This window comes from Peromyscus eremicus, chromosome 1 (assembly GCF_949786415.1).
Source record: "Peromyscus eremicus chromosome 1, PerEre_H2_v1, whole genome shotgun sequence".
NCBI lineage: Eukaryota > Metazoa > Chordata > Mammalia > Rodentia > Cricetidae > Peromyscus > Peromyscus eremicus.
Window position 1 is genome coordinate 14,295,422 of NC_081416.1, and position 18,287 is coordinate 14,313,708.

General features: G+C 42.5%; 1 protein-coding gene across 1 annotated transcript in view; it reads left to right on the plus strand.

The window, feature by feature from the left end:
• The window catches only part of Cfap43 (cilia and flagella associated protein 43), a 106,797-nt gene that overhangs the window by 12,816 nt on the left and 75,694 nt on the right, over window positions 1-18,287 (plus strand). The window contains exons 4-5 of the mRNA XM_059256700.1: window positions 478-645; window positions 11,296-11,446. Of these exons, the coding sequence (XP_059112683.1) occupies window positions 478-645; window positions 11,296-11,446 (319 nt within the window). The remainder of the gene's footprint in view (window positions 1-477; window positions 646-11,295; window positions 11,447-18,287) is intronic.

An 18,287-nucleotide genomic window follows, 5' to 3' on the forward strand; every position in this document is an offset into this window, starting at 1 on the left:
TGTTTGTTTTCCATTCCTCTAGCAAAGGACCTAGCTGGTAGGATCTGAGGCTATTTTCTCAAATGAGCAAATCAAATAGTCGATTTTAAAATGATTTTAAAAATTCCAGTAAATGATCTGCTGTCATCAGTGAGTGCCAGACACCCAGATCAGCACGCAGCACTCAGCACTTGGAGATGGAGACACAACACTTGCTTTTCAGCGAATATGATAATATTTTCATTTCCCAGGCTTGAGCGAGTTAAATTCGGGTCAAACAAGGACAAAATAGCCCTGGTACAATATTAAACATACATAGTATTTCATTTCTTAAAGGATTCATTTAAATATAGTCATTTAAAAATTTGGGGTTTATGTCATAGGTTATACAAATTATATCACCAACTATGCCCCAGCTGATGTGAGTTGTCTTAAGATATTTTTCATATCTAAAATTAAAACAAGCTAATTTTTCCTCAAATGTTGTTTCCCTCTAAGGAACTGGGAATCCAGTGTCATCTTGTGCAGGAAATCACAGCCTGGAATGGATGTGAGTCAGATGTCCTTCAACCCCATGAACTGGCACCAAATGTGTTTATCAAGTTCAAGCACAGTGAGCTTGTGGACCATTGAGAGAAGCAACCAGGACCATCATTTCAGGATGAGGTGGGGCCTTTGTGGTTCCACAACCACGTGGTGGTCTTCCTTCGCATTCACAGCCCTGATTGGGCCTCTGACAAATTAAGTGGCTTCATACAATACCACAAGCATGGTCACACACACACACACACACACACACACACACACACACACACACACAGCTTATTATAAGTTATAACAGTATTCTGCATCTGTCATAAGCTTGGAGTGGCTACTCACATATCAGATTCTCTTTGACTTCTCAAGTCCTCTAAGAGCTTGTTCCAACATGTTTAATTTTACAAAATTTGATTGGCTCAAATTAACACTTTTTTAAAAAAATTTTCTCTCATATATTAAATCCCCACCACAGATTCTCCTCCCCCATCCCCATGTCCCCCCTCCTGCCCACTTCCTTCTCCCGAGATCCACCCTCCCTCTGTCTCCCCTCAGAAAAGAGCAGGCCCCCCAGGGACATCAAGCAAACACAGCATAATATGCTACTATAATGCCAGGCACATACTATCAAATGGAGGCTGTAGGAGGAAAAGGGTCTCCCATGAGGAGGCGAAAGAGTCAGTGACCGCCCCCATTCCCACTGTTAGGAGTCCCACAAGAACACCAAGCTACTCAGCCATAGCCTCTACAGGCTCCCTGATCTCCGTGAGCCCCCATGAGTCTCGGTCAGTTGACTCTGTGGGCCGTATTCTTGTGGTGTCCCTTGACCCCTCTTGTTCCTCCGATCCTCCCTTCCCCTCCTCCCCATGACTCCATGAGCTCTGTCTAATGTCTGTCTGTGGGACTCTGCATCTGCTCCCATTGGTTACTGGGTGAAGCCTCTCTGGTCCCTGATGAGGATTCTGCTGGATCCCAGAACACTCTGCAGACAGGACAAGCTGTAGGTCGAAGGTTTTGTGCCTGGGTTGGTGTCCCAGTCCCTCCACTTGAACCCTTGCCTGGTTACAGAAGATGGCTGGTTCAGGCTCTCTGTCCCCCATTACTAGACGTCTTTGCTAGGGTTACTCTCATAGATTCCATGGAGTTTCCATTGCACTAGGTTTCCACCTCTGTTGCTAGAGTTTTCCTGCCTGGCCCACCTCAGGACAAATCTCTCTCACCTGCCAGACCCACAGCCGCTCAGACCCAACCAAGTAAACACAGAGACTTATATTGCTTACAAACTGTATGGCCGTGCCAGGCTTCTTGCTAACTGTTCTTGCAGCTTAAATTAATCCATTTCTGTTAATCTATACCTTGCCATGTGGCTTGTGGCTTACCAGTACTTTACATCTTTCTTGTCCTGACAGCGGCTGGCAGTGTCTCTCTCACCCAGCTTCCTGTTCTCTCAATTCTCCTCTCTGTTAGTCCCGCCTATACTTCCTGCCTGGCCACTGGCCAATCAGTGATTTATTTATTGACCAATCAGCAACACATTTGACATACAGAACATCCCACAGCACTTGCCCTTTTCTTTTCTTAAAAAGGAAGGTTTTAACCTTTACACATCTCCAAAGTCAGCTTGGTATATTTGGGAATTTGGGCATAGCTTCTCTTACTACTTCCTGCTGAAGGGGGGCGCTGTATCTTATGGGGACACAAAGAATATTTTAGGATTATGGAGTAGTCCATGAGGCTGTATTGTCTGAGCCAGTTGCCTTGAAACGGTTCTGGATGTTGGATCATCTGGGCCTTGGTGTCATAGGAGACCTTTCAGGTGGTCTTGGCTGGTCAAACCTGATGTATCTTAATCTGGAACAAATCCATAGCCTCTGGCTTTCTGTGGAAACAAAAGCAGAGTCTCCTTTCCAAAGCAACATATCCTTACATCCAAATTTTGAAGTCAAAGTACCTTTAAAATATACATTTTGGCATAACTCAACAGCTTTTGTAATCAAATGTTTTTCTTCAGTTACGAATATCAAAGAGAACATAATCCAGATTCTCTGTGTGGTAGCCATCTTTACGTGGCTTATTTTTTTATATTAGCTTGAGCCTATTGCTTTAAACTGCAGCCTTCTAAGCCTGAAAGGGCGCTGGCACTGTGGCTGCTGGCTCCGCCCACTTCAGCTTTCCACCTAAAACCTGAGAAAAGATTCTAAAACAAAGCTAAAAACAGCTTCCTAATTGTCTCTCTCAATTGAGCAGCAGCTGCTGGTTTGAGCTACTTGTGGGTTCCTAGCATGGGCACTTGACCTGCCGTATGGCGGGAATGAGGCCTCTGCAAGTGGCACATTAAGCTGCATGGTGGATTTAGTCTTTGCGAGTACAAAACAAAAAAAGAGGTTTCTGGGCTACACGCTGCTTGGATAAAAGCATAGACCCACGATAGCTCCCAGAGCTGGTGGGAAACATACCACCGCCATGTTGGGAAGAGATGGGCAGAGCCAGCAGCCATAGTGCTGTTTCAGTCTTACAAATGCTGCAGTTTAAAGCAATAGATTCACAATAAGACAGATTCAGATGTAATAGTTTACAGTGTGTGTAAAATATACGTAGGCTTGAAAGAGACAAAAAAAGGTGATATATACAGTTATATAAGCAAATACATAGTTTTAAAAAATAAAGTCTTTAAAGAGACAGTAAAATTAATATAAAAATAAGCCACGTAAAGATGAATATTACACAGAGAATCTGGATTGTGTTGTCTTTGGGATTTTTAACTGCAGAAAAACATTTGATCATAAAAGATGTTGAGTTAAACCAATATGTATATTTTAAAGATACCTTGACTTCAAAATTTGGATGTAAGGATGTGTTGCTTTGGAAAGGAGGCTCTGCTTTTGTTTCCACAGAAAGCCAGAGGCTATGGATTTGTTCCAGATTAAGATACATCAGGTTTGACCAGCCAAGACCCCCTGAAAGGTCTCCGATGACACCATGGCCCAGATGATCCAACATCCAGAACCGTTTCAAGGCAACTGGCTCAGACAATACAGTCTCATGGACTACTCCATGATCCTAAAATTTTCTTTGTATCCCCATAAGATACAGCGCCCCCCTTCAGCAGGAAGTAGTAAGAGAAGCTACGCCCAAATTCCCAAATTATATGTAATTTTACTAGGTTAAGATTAAAACCTTCCTTTTTGAAAAAAAGAAAAGGGGAAGTGCTGTGGGATGTTCTGTATGTCAAATGTGTTGCTCTGATTGGTTAGTAAATAAAACACTGATTGGCCAGTAGCCAGGCAGGAAGGATAGGTGGGACAAGCAGAGAAGAGAATTCTGGGAAGTAGAAGGCTGAGTCAGAGAGACACTTCCAGCCGCCACCATGACAAGCAGCATGCCGGTAAGCCACGAGCCATGTGGCAAGGTATAGATTTATAGAAATGGATTAGTTTAAGACATAAGAACAGTTAGCAAGAAGCCTGGCACGGCCATACAGTTTGTAAGCAATATAAGTCTCTGTGTTTACTTGGTTGGGTCTGAGCAGCTGCGGGACTGGCGGGTGATAGAGATTACCTGACTGTGGGCCAGGCAGGAAAACTCTTGCTACACACCTCATTCCCCAAACCCCCAATTCCATTTGTTTATCCAAGTTTTTACTCCCCCACCATTTGATCCCTCCCATTTCCATGCCTACTCATCTCCAGTCCACCAACAAAATCTATTCCATTTCCCTTCCTGGGGGATCCCTGTGTCTCTCCCTAAGCCCTCCTTGTTACTTAGCCTCTCTGGGTCTGTGAGCTGGAGCATGATTGTCTTTTAGTTTACAGCTAATACCCACTTATAAGTGAGTGTATAGCATGTTGGTCTTTCTGGGTCTAGGTTGCCTCACTCAGGATGATTTTTTTCTAGTTCCATTCATTTGCCTGCAAATTTCATGATGACATTGTTTATAACAGCTGAGTAATACTTCATTGTATAACTGTACCTCATTTTCTTTATTCATTCTTCAGTTGATGGACATCTAGCTTATTTCCAGTTTCTAGCTATTACAAATAAAGCTGCTATTAATATAGCTGAGCAAGTGTCCTTGTGATAGGATAGAGCGTAGTCTTTTGGGTATGTGCCCAGGAGTGGTATAAATTGGTCTTGAGGTAGATTGATTCCCAATTTTCTGAGAAACCTCCATATTGATTTCTAGCAGTGGAGGAATGTTTCCCTTGTTCCACATCCTTGCCAGCATAAGCTATCACTTGTGTTTTTTATCTTAGCCATTCTGACAGGTGTAAGATGTAATCTCAAAGTTGTTTTGATTTGCATGTCCCTGATGGTTAAAGATACTGAGTATTTCTTTAAGTATTTCTTGGCCATTTGAGTTTCCTCTGTTGAGAATTCTCTGTTTAGATGTGTACCCCATTTTTTAATTGGATTATTTAGTTTGTTGATGTCTATTTTCTTGAGTTCTTTATATATTTTGAATATTAGCCCTCTGTCAGATGTGGAGGTGGTGAAAATCTTTTCCCACTCTATGGGCTACCATTTTGTCCTATTGGACGGTGTACTTTGCTTTACAGAAACTTTTCAGTTTCATGAAGTCCCATTTATTAATTTTTGATCTTAGTACGTGTGCTATTGGTGTTCTGTTCAGGAAGTTGTCTCCTGTGCCATTTCATTCAAGACTGTTCCTCATTTCTCTTTTGTCAGGCTCAGTGTATCTGGTTTTATGTTGAGCTCTTTGATCCTTGGACTTGAGTTTTATGTATGGCGATAAATATCGATCTATTTGCATTCTTCAACATACCAACATCCAGTTAGACCAGCACCATTTGTTGACGATGCTTTCTTTTTTCCATTGTATATTTCTGACTTCTTTATCAAAAATCAAGGGTCTGCCAGGTGGTGGTGAAACATGTCTTTAATCCCAGCACTCCGGAGGCAGAGGCAGGTGGATCTCTGAGTTCGAGGCCAGGTGGGTCTACAGGGCAAGTTCCAGGATAGCCAGAGCTACACAAAGAGAAACCCTGTCATGTAAAAAAAAAAAAGTCAGGTGTCCATAGATGTGTGAATTTACACCGAGGTCTTCAATTCAACTCCATTGATCAATGTGTCTGTTGTTAAGCCAATACCACACAGTTTTTATTACTACAGCGCTGAAATACAGCTTGAAATCCGGGATAGTGATACCCCCAGAAATGCTTATATTGTATAGGTTTTTTTTTTTTTTAGCTCTCCTGGGTTTTTGTTTTTCCATATGAAATTCAGTATTGTTCTTTCAAAATCTATAAAGAATTGTGTTGGAATTTTGATGAGAATTGCATTGAATCTGTAGATTGTTTTTGGCAGGATGGTCATTTTTACTATGTTAATTCTAATGATCCATGAGCATGGGAGATCTTTCCATCTTCTGATATCTTCTTCATTTTCCTTCTTCAAAGACTTGAAGTTTTATAATACAGGTCTTTCACTTGTTTGAGTGTAACTAGAGTTACCCCAAGATATTTTATATTATTTGTGGCTATTGTGAAGGGTGTTGTTTCCCTAATTTCTTTCTCAGCCCATTTGTCATTTGTATATAGGAAGGCTACTGATTTTTTTTTTAAGTTAATCTTGTATCCTGCCACTTCACTGAAGATGTTTATCAGCTGTAGGAGTTTCCTGGTAGAAATTTTGAAATTACTTATGTATACTACCATATTATCTACAAATAGCAATACTTTGACTTCTTCCTTTCCAATTTGTATCCCCTTGATCTCCTTCAGTTGTCTTATTCCTCTAGCTAGAACTTCAAATACTATATTGAATAGATATGAAGAGAGTGGACAGCCTTGTCTTGTTACTGATTTTAGTGGAATTGCTTTGGGCTTCTCTCCAAATTTGATGTTGGCTATCAGCTTGCTGTAAATTGCCTTTATTATGTTTAGGTATGTCCCTTGTATCTCTGATCTCTCCAAGACTTTTATCATGAAGGAGTATTAGATTTTGTCAAAGGCTCTTTCAGCATCTAATGAGATGATCGTCTTTTGTTTTGTTTTGTTTTGTTTTGTTTCAGCTTGTTTATATGGTGGATTACATTGACAGATTTTCGAATGCTGAACCATCCCTTTTCTCTGGGATGAAGCCTACTTGATCATGGTGGATGATCTTTTTGATATGTTCTTGAATTGGTTTGCAAGGATTAGATTTGGCAGTATTTTACTGAGTATTTTTGTATCAATGTTCATGAGAGAAATTGGTGTGTAATTGTATTTCTTTCTTGAATCTTTTGTAGTTTGGGTATCAGGGTGACTATAGCCTCATAAAATGAATTTGGCAATGTTCCTTCTGTTTTGTATTTTGCAGAATAATTTGAGGAGTATTGGTATTAGGTCTTTGAATATCTGACAGAATTGTGTGCTAAAACCGTCTGGCCTTGGTTTTTTGTTTTGTTTTGTTTTGTTTTGTTTTGTTTTGTTTTATTTTTGGTGGGGAGACTTTTAATGACTGCTTCTATTTCCTTAGAGGTTATAAGTCTATTTATCTGATCTTGATTTAACTTTGGTAAATGGCATCTACTAAGAAAATTGTCCATTTCTTTTAGATTCTTCAATTTTGTGGAGTGCAGATTTTTAAGTATGACCTAATGATTGTCTGGATTTCCTCATGTCTGTTGTTATATCCCCCTTTTGTTTCTTTTTGTTAATTTGGATATTCTCTCTGCCTTTTAGTTAGTTTGGATAAGGGTTTGTCAATCTTGTCCGTTTTTCTCAAAGAACCAACTCTTTGTTTCGCTGATTCTTTGTCTTGTTCTCTTTGTTTCTATTGTATTGATTTCAGCCCTGAGTTTGATTATTCCTGCTGTCTACTCCTCTTGGCTGTGTTTGCTTCCTTCTGTTCTAGAGTGTTGAGGTGTGCTGGGAAGTTGCTGGTAAGTATGAGATCTCTGCAATTTCTTTGTGGAGGAACTTAGTGCTATGAACTTTCCTCTTAGCACTGCTTTCATGGTGTCCCATAAGTTTGGTATGTTGTATATTCATTTTCATTGAATTCTAGGAAGTCTTTCATTTTCTTTGTTTCTGCCTCGACCCAGCAGTCATTCAGTAGAGAGTTGTTGAGTTCCCATGAGTTTGTAGGCTTTCTGTTGTTTCTGTTTTTGTTGATATCCAGCTTTAATCCGTGGTGGTCTGATAGGATATAGGGGGTTACTTCAATTTTTCTGTATCTGTTGAGACTTGTAGGTGGTCAATTTTGGAGAATGTTCCATGAGGTGCTGAGAAGATGGTATATTATTTTGTGTTTGGGTGAAGTATTCTGTAGATAGCTGTTAGATCCATTGATTCATAATGTCTGTTAGCTCCATTATTTCTCGGTTGGGGTGTTGAAGTCTCCCATTATCACTGTGTGATGCTTCATGTGTGATTTAAACTTTAGTTATGTTTCTTTTACAAATATAGGTGCCATTGCATTTGGGGCATAGATGCTGAGAATTGAAACATGGGTGAATTTTCCCTTTGATTAGTATGAAATGTCCTTCTCCATCTCTTTTGATTAATTTTGATTGGAAGTCTATTTTGTTAAATATTAGGATAGCTACACTAGCTTGCTTCTTAGTTCCATTTGCTTGGAAATATTTTTCTAACCCTTTACTCTGAGGTAATGTCTATCTTTGATGTTAAGGTGTGTTTCTTGTATGCAGCAGAAGGATGCATACATTTTATATCCATTCTGTTAGCCTGCAATTTTTTTTAATGATACCATTGAGTCTATTGATACTAAGAGATATTAATAACCAATGATTGTTAATTTCTGTTATTTTGTTGTTGTTGTTGTTGGTGGTGGTGGTGTGTGTGTGTGCATGTGTATGTGTGTGTGTGTGTGTGTGTGTGTGTGTTTCCCTCCTTTCAGTTTTGCTGGTGTGAGATTATCTAGTGCCTATGTTTTCATGGGTGTAGTTAACTTACTTTTGGGTGGAGTTTTCCTTTTGGTACCTGGTTTGTGGATAGATATTGTTTAAACTTAACTTTATCGTGTAATATCTTGTTTTCTCCATCTGTGGTGATTGAAAGTTTTGCTGGGTATAATAGTGTGGGCTGGCAACCATGGTCTCTTAGAGTCTGCAAGACATCTGTCCAAGCCCTTCTGGCTTTTAGACCCTCTGTTGAGAAGTTAAGTGTAATTCTAATAGGTCTGCCTTTATATGTTACTTTGCCTTTTTCCCTTGCAGCTTTTAATATTCTTCCTTTGTTGTGCATGTTTAGTGTTTTGATTATTATATGGCTTGCAGACTTTCTTTTCTGATGCAATCTATTTGGTGTTCTGTAAGCTTCTTGTAATTTTATAGGTATCTCCTTCTTTAGATTAGGACTATAATTTTGTTAAACATATTTTCTAGGTTTTTGAGTTGAGATTCTTCTCCTTCTTCTATTACTGTTATTCTTATGTTTGGTCTTTTCATAGTGTCCCAGATTTCCTCGATGTTTTGTGTAAGAAGTTTTTTAGATTTAACATTTTCTTTGGTGAATCCATTTTGCTATCATATCTTCAACACCTGAGATTCTCTCTCATCTCTTGTATTCTGTTGGTGATACTTGGGTCTGTAGTTTCTGTTTGCTTACCCAGATTTTCCATGTTCAGAATTCCCTCAGTTTGTGTTTTATTTATTGCTTCTATTTCAATTTTCAGGTCTTAAATAGTTTCCTTTACCCATTTGTTTCTTTCTTGGTTTTCTTGGCATTCTTTAAGGAATTTATTGACTTCTTCCAACTTTTTGCTTGTTTTTTCCTCAATTTCTTTAATGGAGTTTTTTATTTCCTCCTTAAGGACCTCTATCATCTTCATAAAGTTGTTTTTAAAGCATTTTTCCTGTGCTTCAGCTGAGTTGGGATAGCTAGGCCTTGCTATAGTAGGATAGCTGGGGTCTGGTGGTGCTATATTACCCTGGCTGTTGTTGATTGTATTCTTACACTGGCATTTAGGCATCTGGGTCTGGGTTGATTATAGCTAGGTCCTGATTTCTGAGTTTATCTTTGTTGGATGGGTGTTTTGTTCCTTGGTTTCTGTTTCATCTTTGGTCTTTTAGTTTTTGTGGCCTGGATTTCTGGCAGCTTGTGTGACCTCTGATCAAGTTGGGAGCAGACCTTCTCCAGGTTAGCTTGGCCTTTGGTGCAGCAGGGCTCTCTGTTCTCTGTTCTTCTGACTGGTGTGGCTTGTCCAGAAGTCCCCCAGGTGGAGTCAGGGCCTGGCCTTAGGGTTGGTGATGAGGTAGGAGGGGTGGTCGGTGGAATGGGTCTTTGGGAACAGAACCTAGGAGCGGGGCAGTTCAGCTGGCAGGAGGGTCGCTCACCTGTTCTTCTGACTGCTGTGGCCTTCAAATAAACGTTTTTAAAAGTTACTATTATATAAAAAAGGACCCCAGTGACCTTTGGTTCCCATTTCTTTGGAACTCTACTAAAGTCTCTAAAATAAGAATCTGTTGGCTATTGGAAGCATGCAGAGTCAGTATTACAGTCAGCCATGTTATCCGAGCCAGGGTCCACACAGCGTAGAATCACAGGAGTTACCCATTGAAAAAGAAATGTGTCAAAGGGAAGTCCTGGAACAAATAGTGATAGTTGATGATGGATGTTTGTTGCGAAGAGTTCAAAGTCCCAAAATGCCACAGGGTTGACCATTTTCAGTGAAGTTCAAGGGATGATGGGGAGACATACTCTTGAAATTGCAATTTTTGAAAAACCACCTTAGGTAACATGTAGAGCCCGAAAGAAACCAAAAAAGGAAAAAAAGCCAACTATTCAAACTGGAGGCATCTGAGAGTTCTGATTAGCACATTTTCTCCCTCAGGTTCTTTTCACAAGAGCCCAGTGAGTGGGCGAGTCTCTCTCCAGTCATTGTTCACAACACTGTCTCTTAACAGAGCAGGTGATGTCTACCAGTGCTGCTACACTGGGGCAGGCCTGATTTATCACACACACACACACACACACACACACACACACCCTTTCTTTCTGTGAGTCTCTTGAATGTTCCATTGCATTTCTGAATGTTGACTGGTGTAACTTTTTCATAGACCAGCGAAGTGAGGGACACCTGAGAGGGTTGTCAGGACCCAGAGCACTCAGCCCAGATCCAGGCAGCGTTCTCCAGTTCACCGTTCATAGAGCACAACCAAAGAAGCCTCTGATTTAATGCCATAAATTCTCCACACCCACTTTTATAGCCACATCATGAGCAGAAAGTAGATAGATGGGAAACTTCAAGATGGATTTCTGTCACCAGACATTGCAGAGGTAGCTGAGTTCTGACTATATATGTGTTTTTTATTTGATTTAGTTGCCAACACTCAAAATTTGAGATATTTCTCACAAATATACAGGTGATGGTATTTTAGAACCAAAATTCTTGCACATCAGCAACTCTCTTGGCTGGAACTGAGTGGTACTTGTCACCTTTACAAGAGAAGGATACTCTCCTATTGGTTAAACACACATCACACCACACCACACCACACCACACACACACACACACACACACACACACACACACACACACACACACCTGCATCCAGCCCCCAAAGCATTCAAGTTTACAGTTTCTGCTTCACACATTAACTTTGTATCTTCTCAATAATCCCATGCACTTCATTTTTAACAACACATGACTTGTCACTTTATGGCATATATCTTAAAACTTGTTTCTTGGCCCTTACATTCTCATGTGTTTTTATGGCAGAACAGCTCCCCATTTCTCACACTGATACACAGAGCCTCCACCCGTCATTGGTTTCTGTTACTCCATTTACTTGGATGTCTCCTTTATCTACAGGTTGGTAAAGCTACCTCTGGAAGATGGGTCCCTCGTAAATGAAACAGATGTGCTTTTCCCCACCTCGCTGCGAAAAGATCTCATTTATGGGCCTGTACTGCCACTGTCAGCCATTGCTGGGCTGGTGGGAGAAGAGGCAGAGACATTCAGGGTAATTTTCTTGCTTGCTCCAAGGTCGTAGTCTTAGAAGTGAGGTCTTGTTTAATTATGAGACAGCTGGGAATGGAGGACCATCCTGATTGTTACTGCATTACCTCAGAAGCGAAGACTCCATATGCCTGAGTCTGGACAATCAGGAAGGTGGTAGCAGGCACCAGGTACCCAGATGTGATCCACAGTTTTGTTGAGAGACTGGGAAGCATCCAAGTAGAGCTGCAGGGTGGGAGTTGGCAAGTGTCGGGGATGAAGTGGCAGGGATGGAGATGCAGATGTTAGTGTGGCTCTCACAGGCAGCAGCTGGAGGCAAAGGGGAGGTACTGGGGACTAAGCTGAGAAGGCCTGAGGGATGAGAACAGGGATGGAGAAGAGGGCACTGCCAACTTCAGGAGGAGGAAGGGGAGTCTGCAAGAAGGCCCAGCCCTGAGGACAAGTGAATGCAGGGGAGAGGAACACGGTGGCGGGGCGGAGGGTGGGGGGTGGGAGGGTGTTAAAATGAGAGAATTTGTCAACAGCTTCACGTTCACCCCCCCCCCCCACACACACACACGCTTGCTTTTCACACATTTACACAAGCTCCTTCCATGTGGTAGACTCTCTTTCTGGCAGGGGACAACCTGGTGACCAAGCCGCAAGGACCTTGTCAGAGGAAGCAGACATACACACACACACACACACACACATACACACACACACACACACACACACACAGAGACAGAGACAGAGACAGAGAGACAGAGACAGAGAGACAGAGATTAACTCACTACTCAGGGTGATAATTGTGACAGCAGGGTGAGGGGGCAGGGCAGGGATGGCCATACAGTCGAGCCTCTTTCTTGAGACTTGAAGCACAAGGAGCAGTAACAAGCAGAAGAGCTGTTTCAGGTCCAGGGACAGCATGTCCAGAGGCCCTGGGGTGAGGAGACAGTGGGCATGTTTGAGAGGCTCCGATGAATGAGGGTAAAAATGCTAGATGTGGTTCAGAATGATGCTCAGGAGGGAGAGAGAGCAAGAAAGTCACAGGGCAAGGCATTTGGGATGAAGATGAGGAGCACGAGTCCCCTAGGCCACAGGGGCCTGTTACACCAATGTCCCATGAAGCTAAGCAAAGGATAAAGGGTGGATGTGTGCCCCAGAGAAACGGTACTGCCAAAAGTGAATCGATGGGCGTTACAAGTAACTCACAGTGAAAAACTAGATGATCGTGCAATGTCTGCGGCGGGCAGACAAGAGAAAAGACCCATGTCCATAACATGTCTTCTAACAAATGGCAGTAATTCACTTTTGTAAATTAGGAAGCGCAGCTAATTCTTGTCTGGTCTAGGTTCTGGGGGGATGCATCACCCACTCTCAGCCACAAGAGGGCAGCAAAATAAAAAGGCATCCCATCAGTGGTTATTTGGTGCCTGAAATCACCCAATCTTTCTCTGTCTCTCCCTTTCTGTTTTTCTCTCTCCTTGTCTCTCCCTCTCTCCCCCTCCCCTCCCTTCATCCTCCCTCTCCCTCCCACCCTCCCTCCCTTTCTTTCTAGTCCTCTCTCCCCGTCTCCCCACTTTCAGTAAATGTGTGGAGTCCTATTTCATACTTCACACTAAATAATGAGTCCAACATAAAACATTTAAAATCCAGGCAACTGTCTTTTGCCTTTGGAAGATGCTATGAGACACCTCATTTAAATGCCTCTGGGTAGTAGCCATGGACAAGTGTGAGGCCTGGGGGCAGCCGTGTGCACGTGTCAGCCCGGCATAGGGGTACAGCCTTGTGCACCCGTCAGCCCGGCGTAGGGGTGCGGCTGTGTGCACCTGTCAGCTCAGCATATGGGGCCTAATCAGGAGCTCTAGCTTCAGTGAGAGTCTCAGTCTGAAGAATTAAGGTGAAGGGGCATAAGACCCCCGCTGTTGACCTCTCGCCTCTGAGAGTGCACATCTGCACCTCCACACATACACACACGCGCACACCACACAGAGGGAAAAAGTGAATGCCTAGACATGGAGTTGCTGTGTTAAACAAGGCTCATAAACAAACTAAATAGCTTCACTTCCTGGGGCCTTCTGCTCTGTGTGTTCTCACCATTTTCTGAAAGTAGAAATTTAATGCTACAGTGTTAAAACTCTGTCATATAGATGGCACATTACAGAGTTTAACTTAGAAATCTAATTTCCCAGTAGCTTGCCCTTTGTTTTATACACACACACACACACACACACACACACACACACAGTGAGTAAAGTAGATAAAACATTGATTAGTTATTGTCCAATGAGAAGTACAGGAAAAGGTTATCTGTCAAATGCTTCAATTTCCTTCCTTTGAATGTCATTTCTCTGTTTTTTTTCCCCCACAAACCCACTTTTATTTATTTACTTTTCATTAGTTTAAATCCAGGATGGGTACAGCATCACACGGACTCTGTGTCCAGTGGGCTTTGCAGGAAGGTGGTTCAGACTTTGGCACGAACCGTGCTGCTGTTCCCACGGGCCCGAGTCACTTTTCCCCAGATCACTCTGGCTTTGTTTAGTTTGCCTCCAGGTGTCTAGCCATGCTGTTTTTTGCTTTATACACATAAGCACATCTCTTGCCCAAGTAGAATTCCGTTTCATCTCAAGCATAAACCTCAGCCGTCCAGACATATTTGCCTTTTAGAAGTTCTGTTCCCAGCAGGCCCCAGGAATCTCCATCTCTGTTTTCTTAAATATTTTTGAATTTTTGTTCATTTTTATATCCTGTGTGAGTGTTTTGTCTGCATGTATGCCTGTACCATGTGCATGCCTAGCGCTCAAGGAGGCCAAAAGAGGGTGTCCAGTCCCCTGGAACTGGACTTACAGACATGTGTGAGCTGCCGTGTAGGCGCTGGGAACTGATCCCAGGTCCTCTGGAAGAGCAGACAGTGCTCATAACTGCTGAGCCATCTCTCCAGCATGTCATTTCTTGTGACCTGGGTACTAACGGCAAAGAAATCAATGATGATTTGATCTACGTAAGAGTCTCAAAAGTTGGCAAGCTGGAGACTTTTACAAGATTACAGACATTTAATAATCCCATTTTCGTTTTTTGTAGCTACTGCTAGAACGGCACATCGTAGGCCTTTAAATAGGCCCGATACACATTATGCAAGTTATTCAGGGGCAATAGAAACTTATCCAGTTGTGTGTGGGGAAAATCAAAAGCAAACATTACCTGGGCAGAAACCAAATCCAACATAATGAATTTAAGCACAAGGGTCCAGTTTCCTTGTTCCATCAACCTTTAAAAGTCATACACACAGTTCAGTAAATAAGAATCTCTTTGATAAGCTCAAATATTCTTCAACATCTTTGTGTTTTTCCAGCTTTTTATTCAGTGTAAAGTTGGAGTCCCATTTTTCCATTTTAGTCTAGAAGTGACCAGAATGTGGCAAGTGTGATCCCAGAGGACTAGGAAAGGAGGCCGAGTTGGCCAGTGTTTTAGACACAATTACAATGCAGAGCCAAAAGTCATGACATCGACTCATACAATCCATGTGCCCCTACATTTATTCTTAAATAACCAACTACATTATTAAAATAATACAAAATCAAACGTGCAAAAAATGAAAAAGAAAAAAATGTATCTAATTGTAGTTTAACTTTCCACAGCCAGAAAATTCCCAGGTCTTAATCCTCACATCTGTTTCATACACAGATACCCCACTGGTATTGGGGTACTGGTGGCATTTGTTTTGGAGAGTTGGAGGTGTCTTTTTTTTTTTGTTGTGTTGTTTTGTTTTGTTTTTCGAGACAGGGTTTCTCTGTGTAGCTTTGCGCCTTTCCTGGAACTCACTTGGTAGCCCAGGCTGGCCTCGAACTCACAGAGATCCGCCTGGCTCTGCCTCCCGAGTGCTGGGATTAAAGGCGTGCGCCACCACCGCCCGGCTTGGAGGTGTCTTTTTTTAAAAGATTTTGCAAGCTGGACACTAGTGTACTTTCCTAGCATTGGGGAGACAGAAGCAGGTAGATCAAAAGTTCCAGGCTAGCCTGGGTTACACAGTGAGATCCTATCTCAAAATAAATAAGTAAATAAAATGTTAAGTACACTTAGCTGTGCCAAACTAGAGTCTTTTCTATGATTTCTTCCATCAGATGTCATCAGAGCCACTCAAGAGGGTTTAATTACCATGCTTCAGTGGGTGTCTCCCAGTCAAATCCCACAGAAAAGCCATTAATTGGCCACAGTCTAATCCCATTGGTTGGTGGGTGGATGATGCCTTTTTTTAAAGTGGGGTGGGGGCGTGGTGATTATTCAGGCTTTTATTTTCCAACTATCCAAGTCTGTGAGGACATGAAATAGATCAATCATATAATTCAAGCCACCTCCCCCTTTAAAATATCACTGCGATGCATCTTCCGTCTGAACACTGCCTTGGTTGTATTTCAAGGTCCACCTGAACAATGGCTCTCTCCACTCTCCTCACTCGGCCTTATCATCCCTGCTCCGGTAACCCATGTGCCTGTGTCAGCATCAACTGTCTGCTCTTTGATTCTGCTGTTCACTGACTTTTCTCTGTAGAGAAGAGTCTTATTAAATAAGAAACACAGAGCCAATTGCAGAGTTAAAAGCCCAAGAGGTCAGAGCAGTAGCTGAGAGCTGAGCTTACCCATCTCTGCTGCTGTCATCCTTACCCTCAGAAAAAGGAACTATTTCCTGTGTGTCTGTCCTTTTATTGACTTTCTGTTCTGCCTTCTCATTGGTTGTAAACCCAACCACATGACCTCCTCATCACTGCCTGTCTGTACAAACCTCCAGGTCTTCTATGGTTGGTATTGAGATTAAAGCCATGCTGGCTGTATCCTTGAACACACAGAGATCCGCCTAGCTCTGCCTCCCAAGTGCTGGGATTAAAGGTGTGCACCACCACCGCCCAGTTTCTGCTATGGCTTGCTATTAGCTCTGACCCCCAGGCAACTTTATTTATTAACATACAAATAAAATCACATTTCAGTACAAATAAAATATCACCATACTTCTCTACATGAGTGTCCCATTGAGAAGAAACTAGACTGGACGCACTGGCTGCCATATGACCAACAGCCAGCGCGTGTGTGTTGGAATATGTAACATCAATGACCTGTGTCAGTTGAGAATCTGGTAGGACTGCTGCTGTCACTTCCGTGAATCTACAAACATTTCATAAACTAAAAGCCATGTGTCATCTATTATCAACAACTGAGTGTTTATTAGGAAGGTGGCTAGCACAGCGAGGAGTCCATAATGGGAGATGGCTGTGCATGTGGTCACCAGGACTTCCCAAGTGTAGCACCTGCCTCCTCTTTACTTCTCTTTATGTTTCTCAGCACATTCTCCACATTCAACTTTGCAACTTATTTTTTATTCTGTTTCCCCTAATTGGAAGGTAAACTCCATGAGGCAAGGGAATTTTCTCTATCATTCCCTACCGCATGTGGAGCATCTGGAAAAGGCCAAATACTCAATGAAATTTGTTAGATGAATGAACATTAAAACAATAGTTTGCCGGGCGGTGGTGGCGCACGCCTTTAATCCCAGCACTCAGGAGGCAGAGGCAGGCAGATCTTTGTGAGTTCGAGGCCAGCCTGGTCTACAGAGCGAGATCCAGGAAAGGTGCAAAGCTACACAGAGAAACCCTGTCTCAAAAAACAAAAACAAAAACAAACAAACAAACAAAAAAAACCCAATAGTTTATGCCCTATTTACCTGAATAAACAGGGCATAAAACAGACCTCTCTTTTGTTGTTGGTTTGGTTTGGTTTTTTGAGACAGGCTTTCTCTATATAGCCCTGGCTGTCCTGGAACTTACTCTGTAGATTAGGCTGGCCTCACTCAAACTCAGAGATCTACCTGCCTCTGCGTTTGCTGGAATTAAAGGTGTACATCACCACTGTGCAAACACAGAACTCTTAAAGCATATAAGCATGCAGGGAACTTGGCCCCTACCTTGTTGACAAAGTTTATGTCAGTGGGTACGAGGATGCCAGAAAAGAAATAAGGGTCAACTCTTAGTTGTGCAGAACTACAGGAAGTTCACCACACACACATGTGCACACACATGCACTTGCAGGCATGCACACAAGTGCATGCACGCGCGCGCGCACACACACACACACACACACACACACACACATTTCAGTAGTTAAATAGAAAGGAGCAGGGTAGGGATGTGGCTCAGTGGTAGAGTGCTTGTTAGCATGGGAGAGCCCCTAGCACTGTCCAAAAAGAAGGGAGAGAGAGAGAAAAGAGGGAAGGAACGAACAAAGGGAGACCTGGGGGTAAGGGGGAAAGGAAAAGAGAGAGGGAAAGATGGAGAGAGGGAGAGAAAAGGGAGGGAGAGAGGGGAAGGAGAGAGGGGGGAAAAGGAGAGAGGGGAAAATGGAGGCCATATTCTAGTATCCTGAATTCAAAATCTGGTGCTTCAGGCAACATTTCTGACATGGTTGTCAAAGCCACCTTGAGCTTCAGGGAGGAGAGTCTGTGGTCTGTTCAAGACTTACTAAGAGGAGGCCTTGGGGTCTGGCCCTGCTGACAGGGGACAGTCTCTCCTTGCTGAGCATAGTGCCAAAGGCTGTGGAGGAACAGTTAACATCACCACTGAAGGCAAGCCTGAACAAAGTATGGCCTGTTTTTGTGACCCAAATCTAAGAAGAGTTTTTATACCTTTGAAGGTTATGAAGAAGAAAGCAAGGACATGTGACTCAATCTGTGTGGTCCACAAAACCTAGAGAAATACCCATTCTCTAGTCTTTTACAGGGAAAAAAAACCCAACTTGCTTTATGCTTGGTGCAAACTGTTTTCAGTGCCCAAGTCAGCTTCTACTTACATTCTGCTGACTGTGTGTATTTCCTCT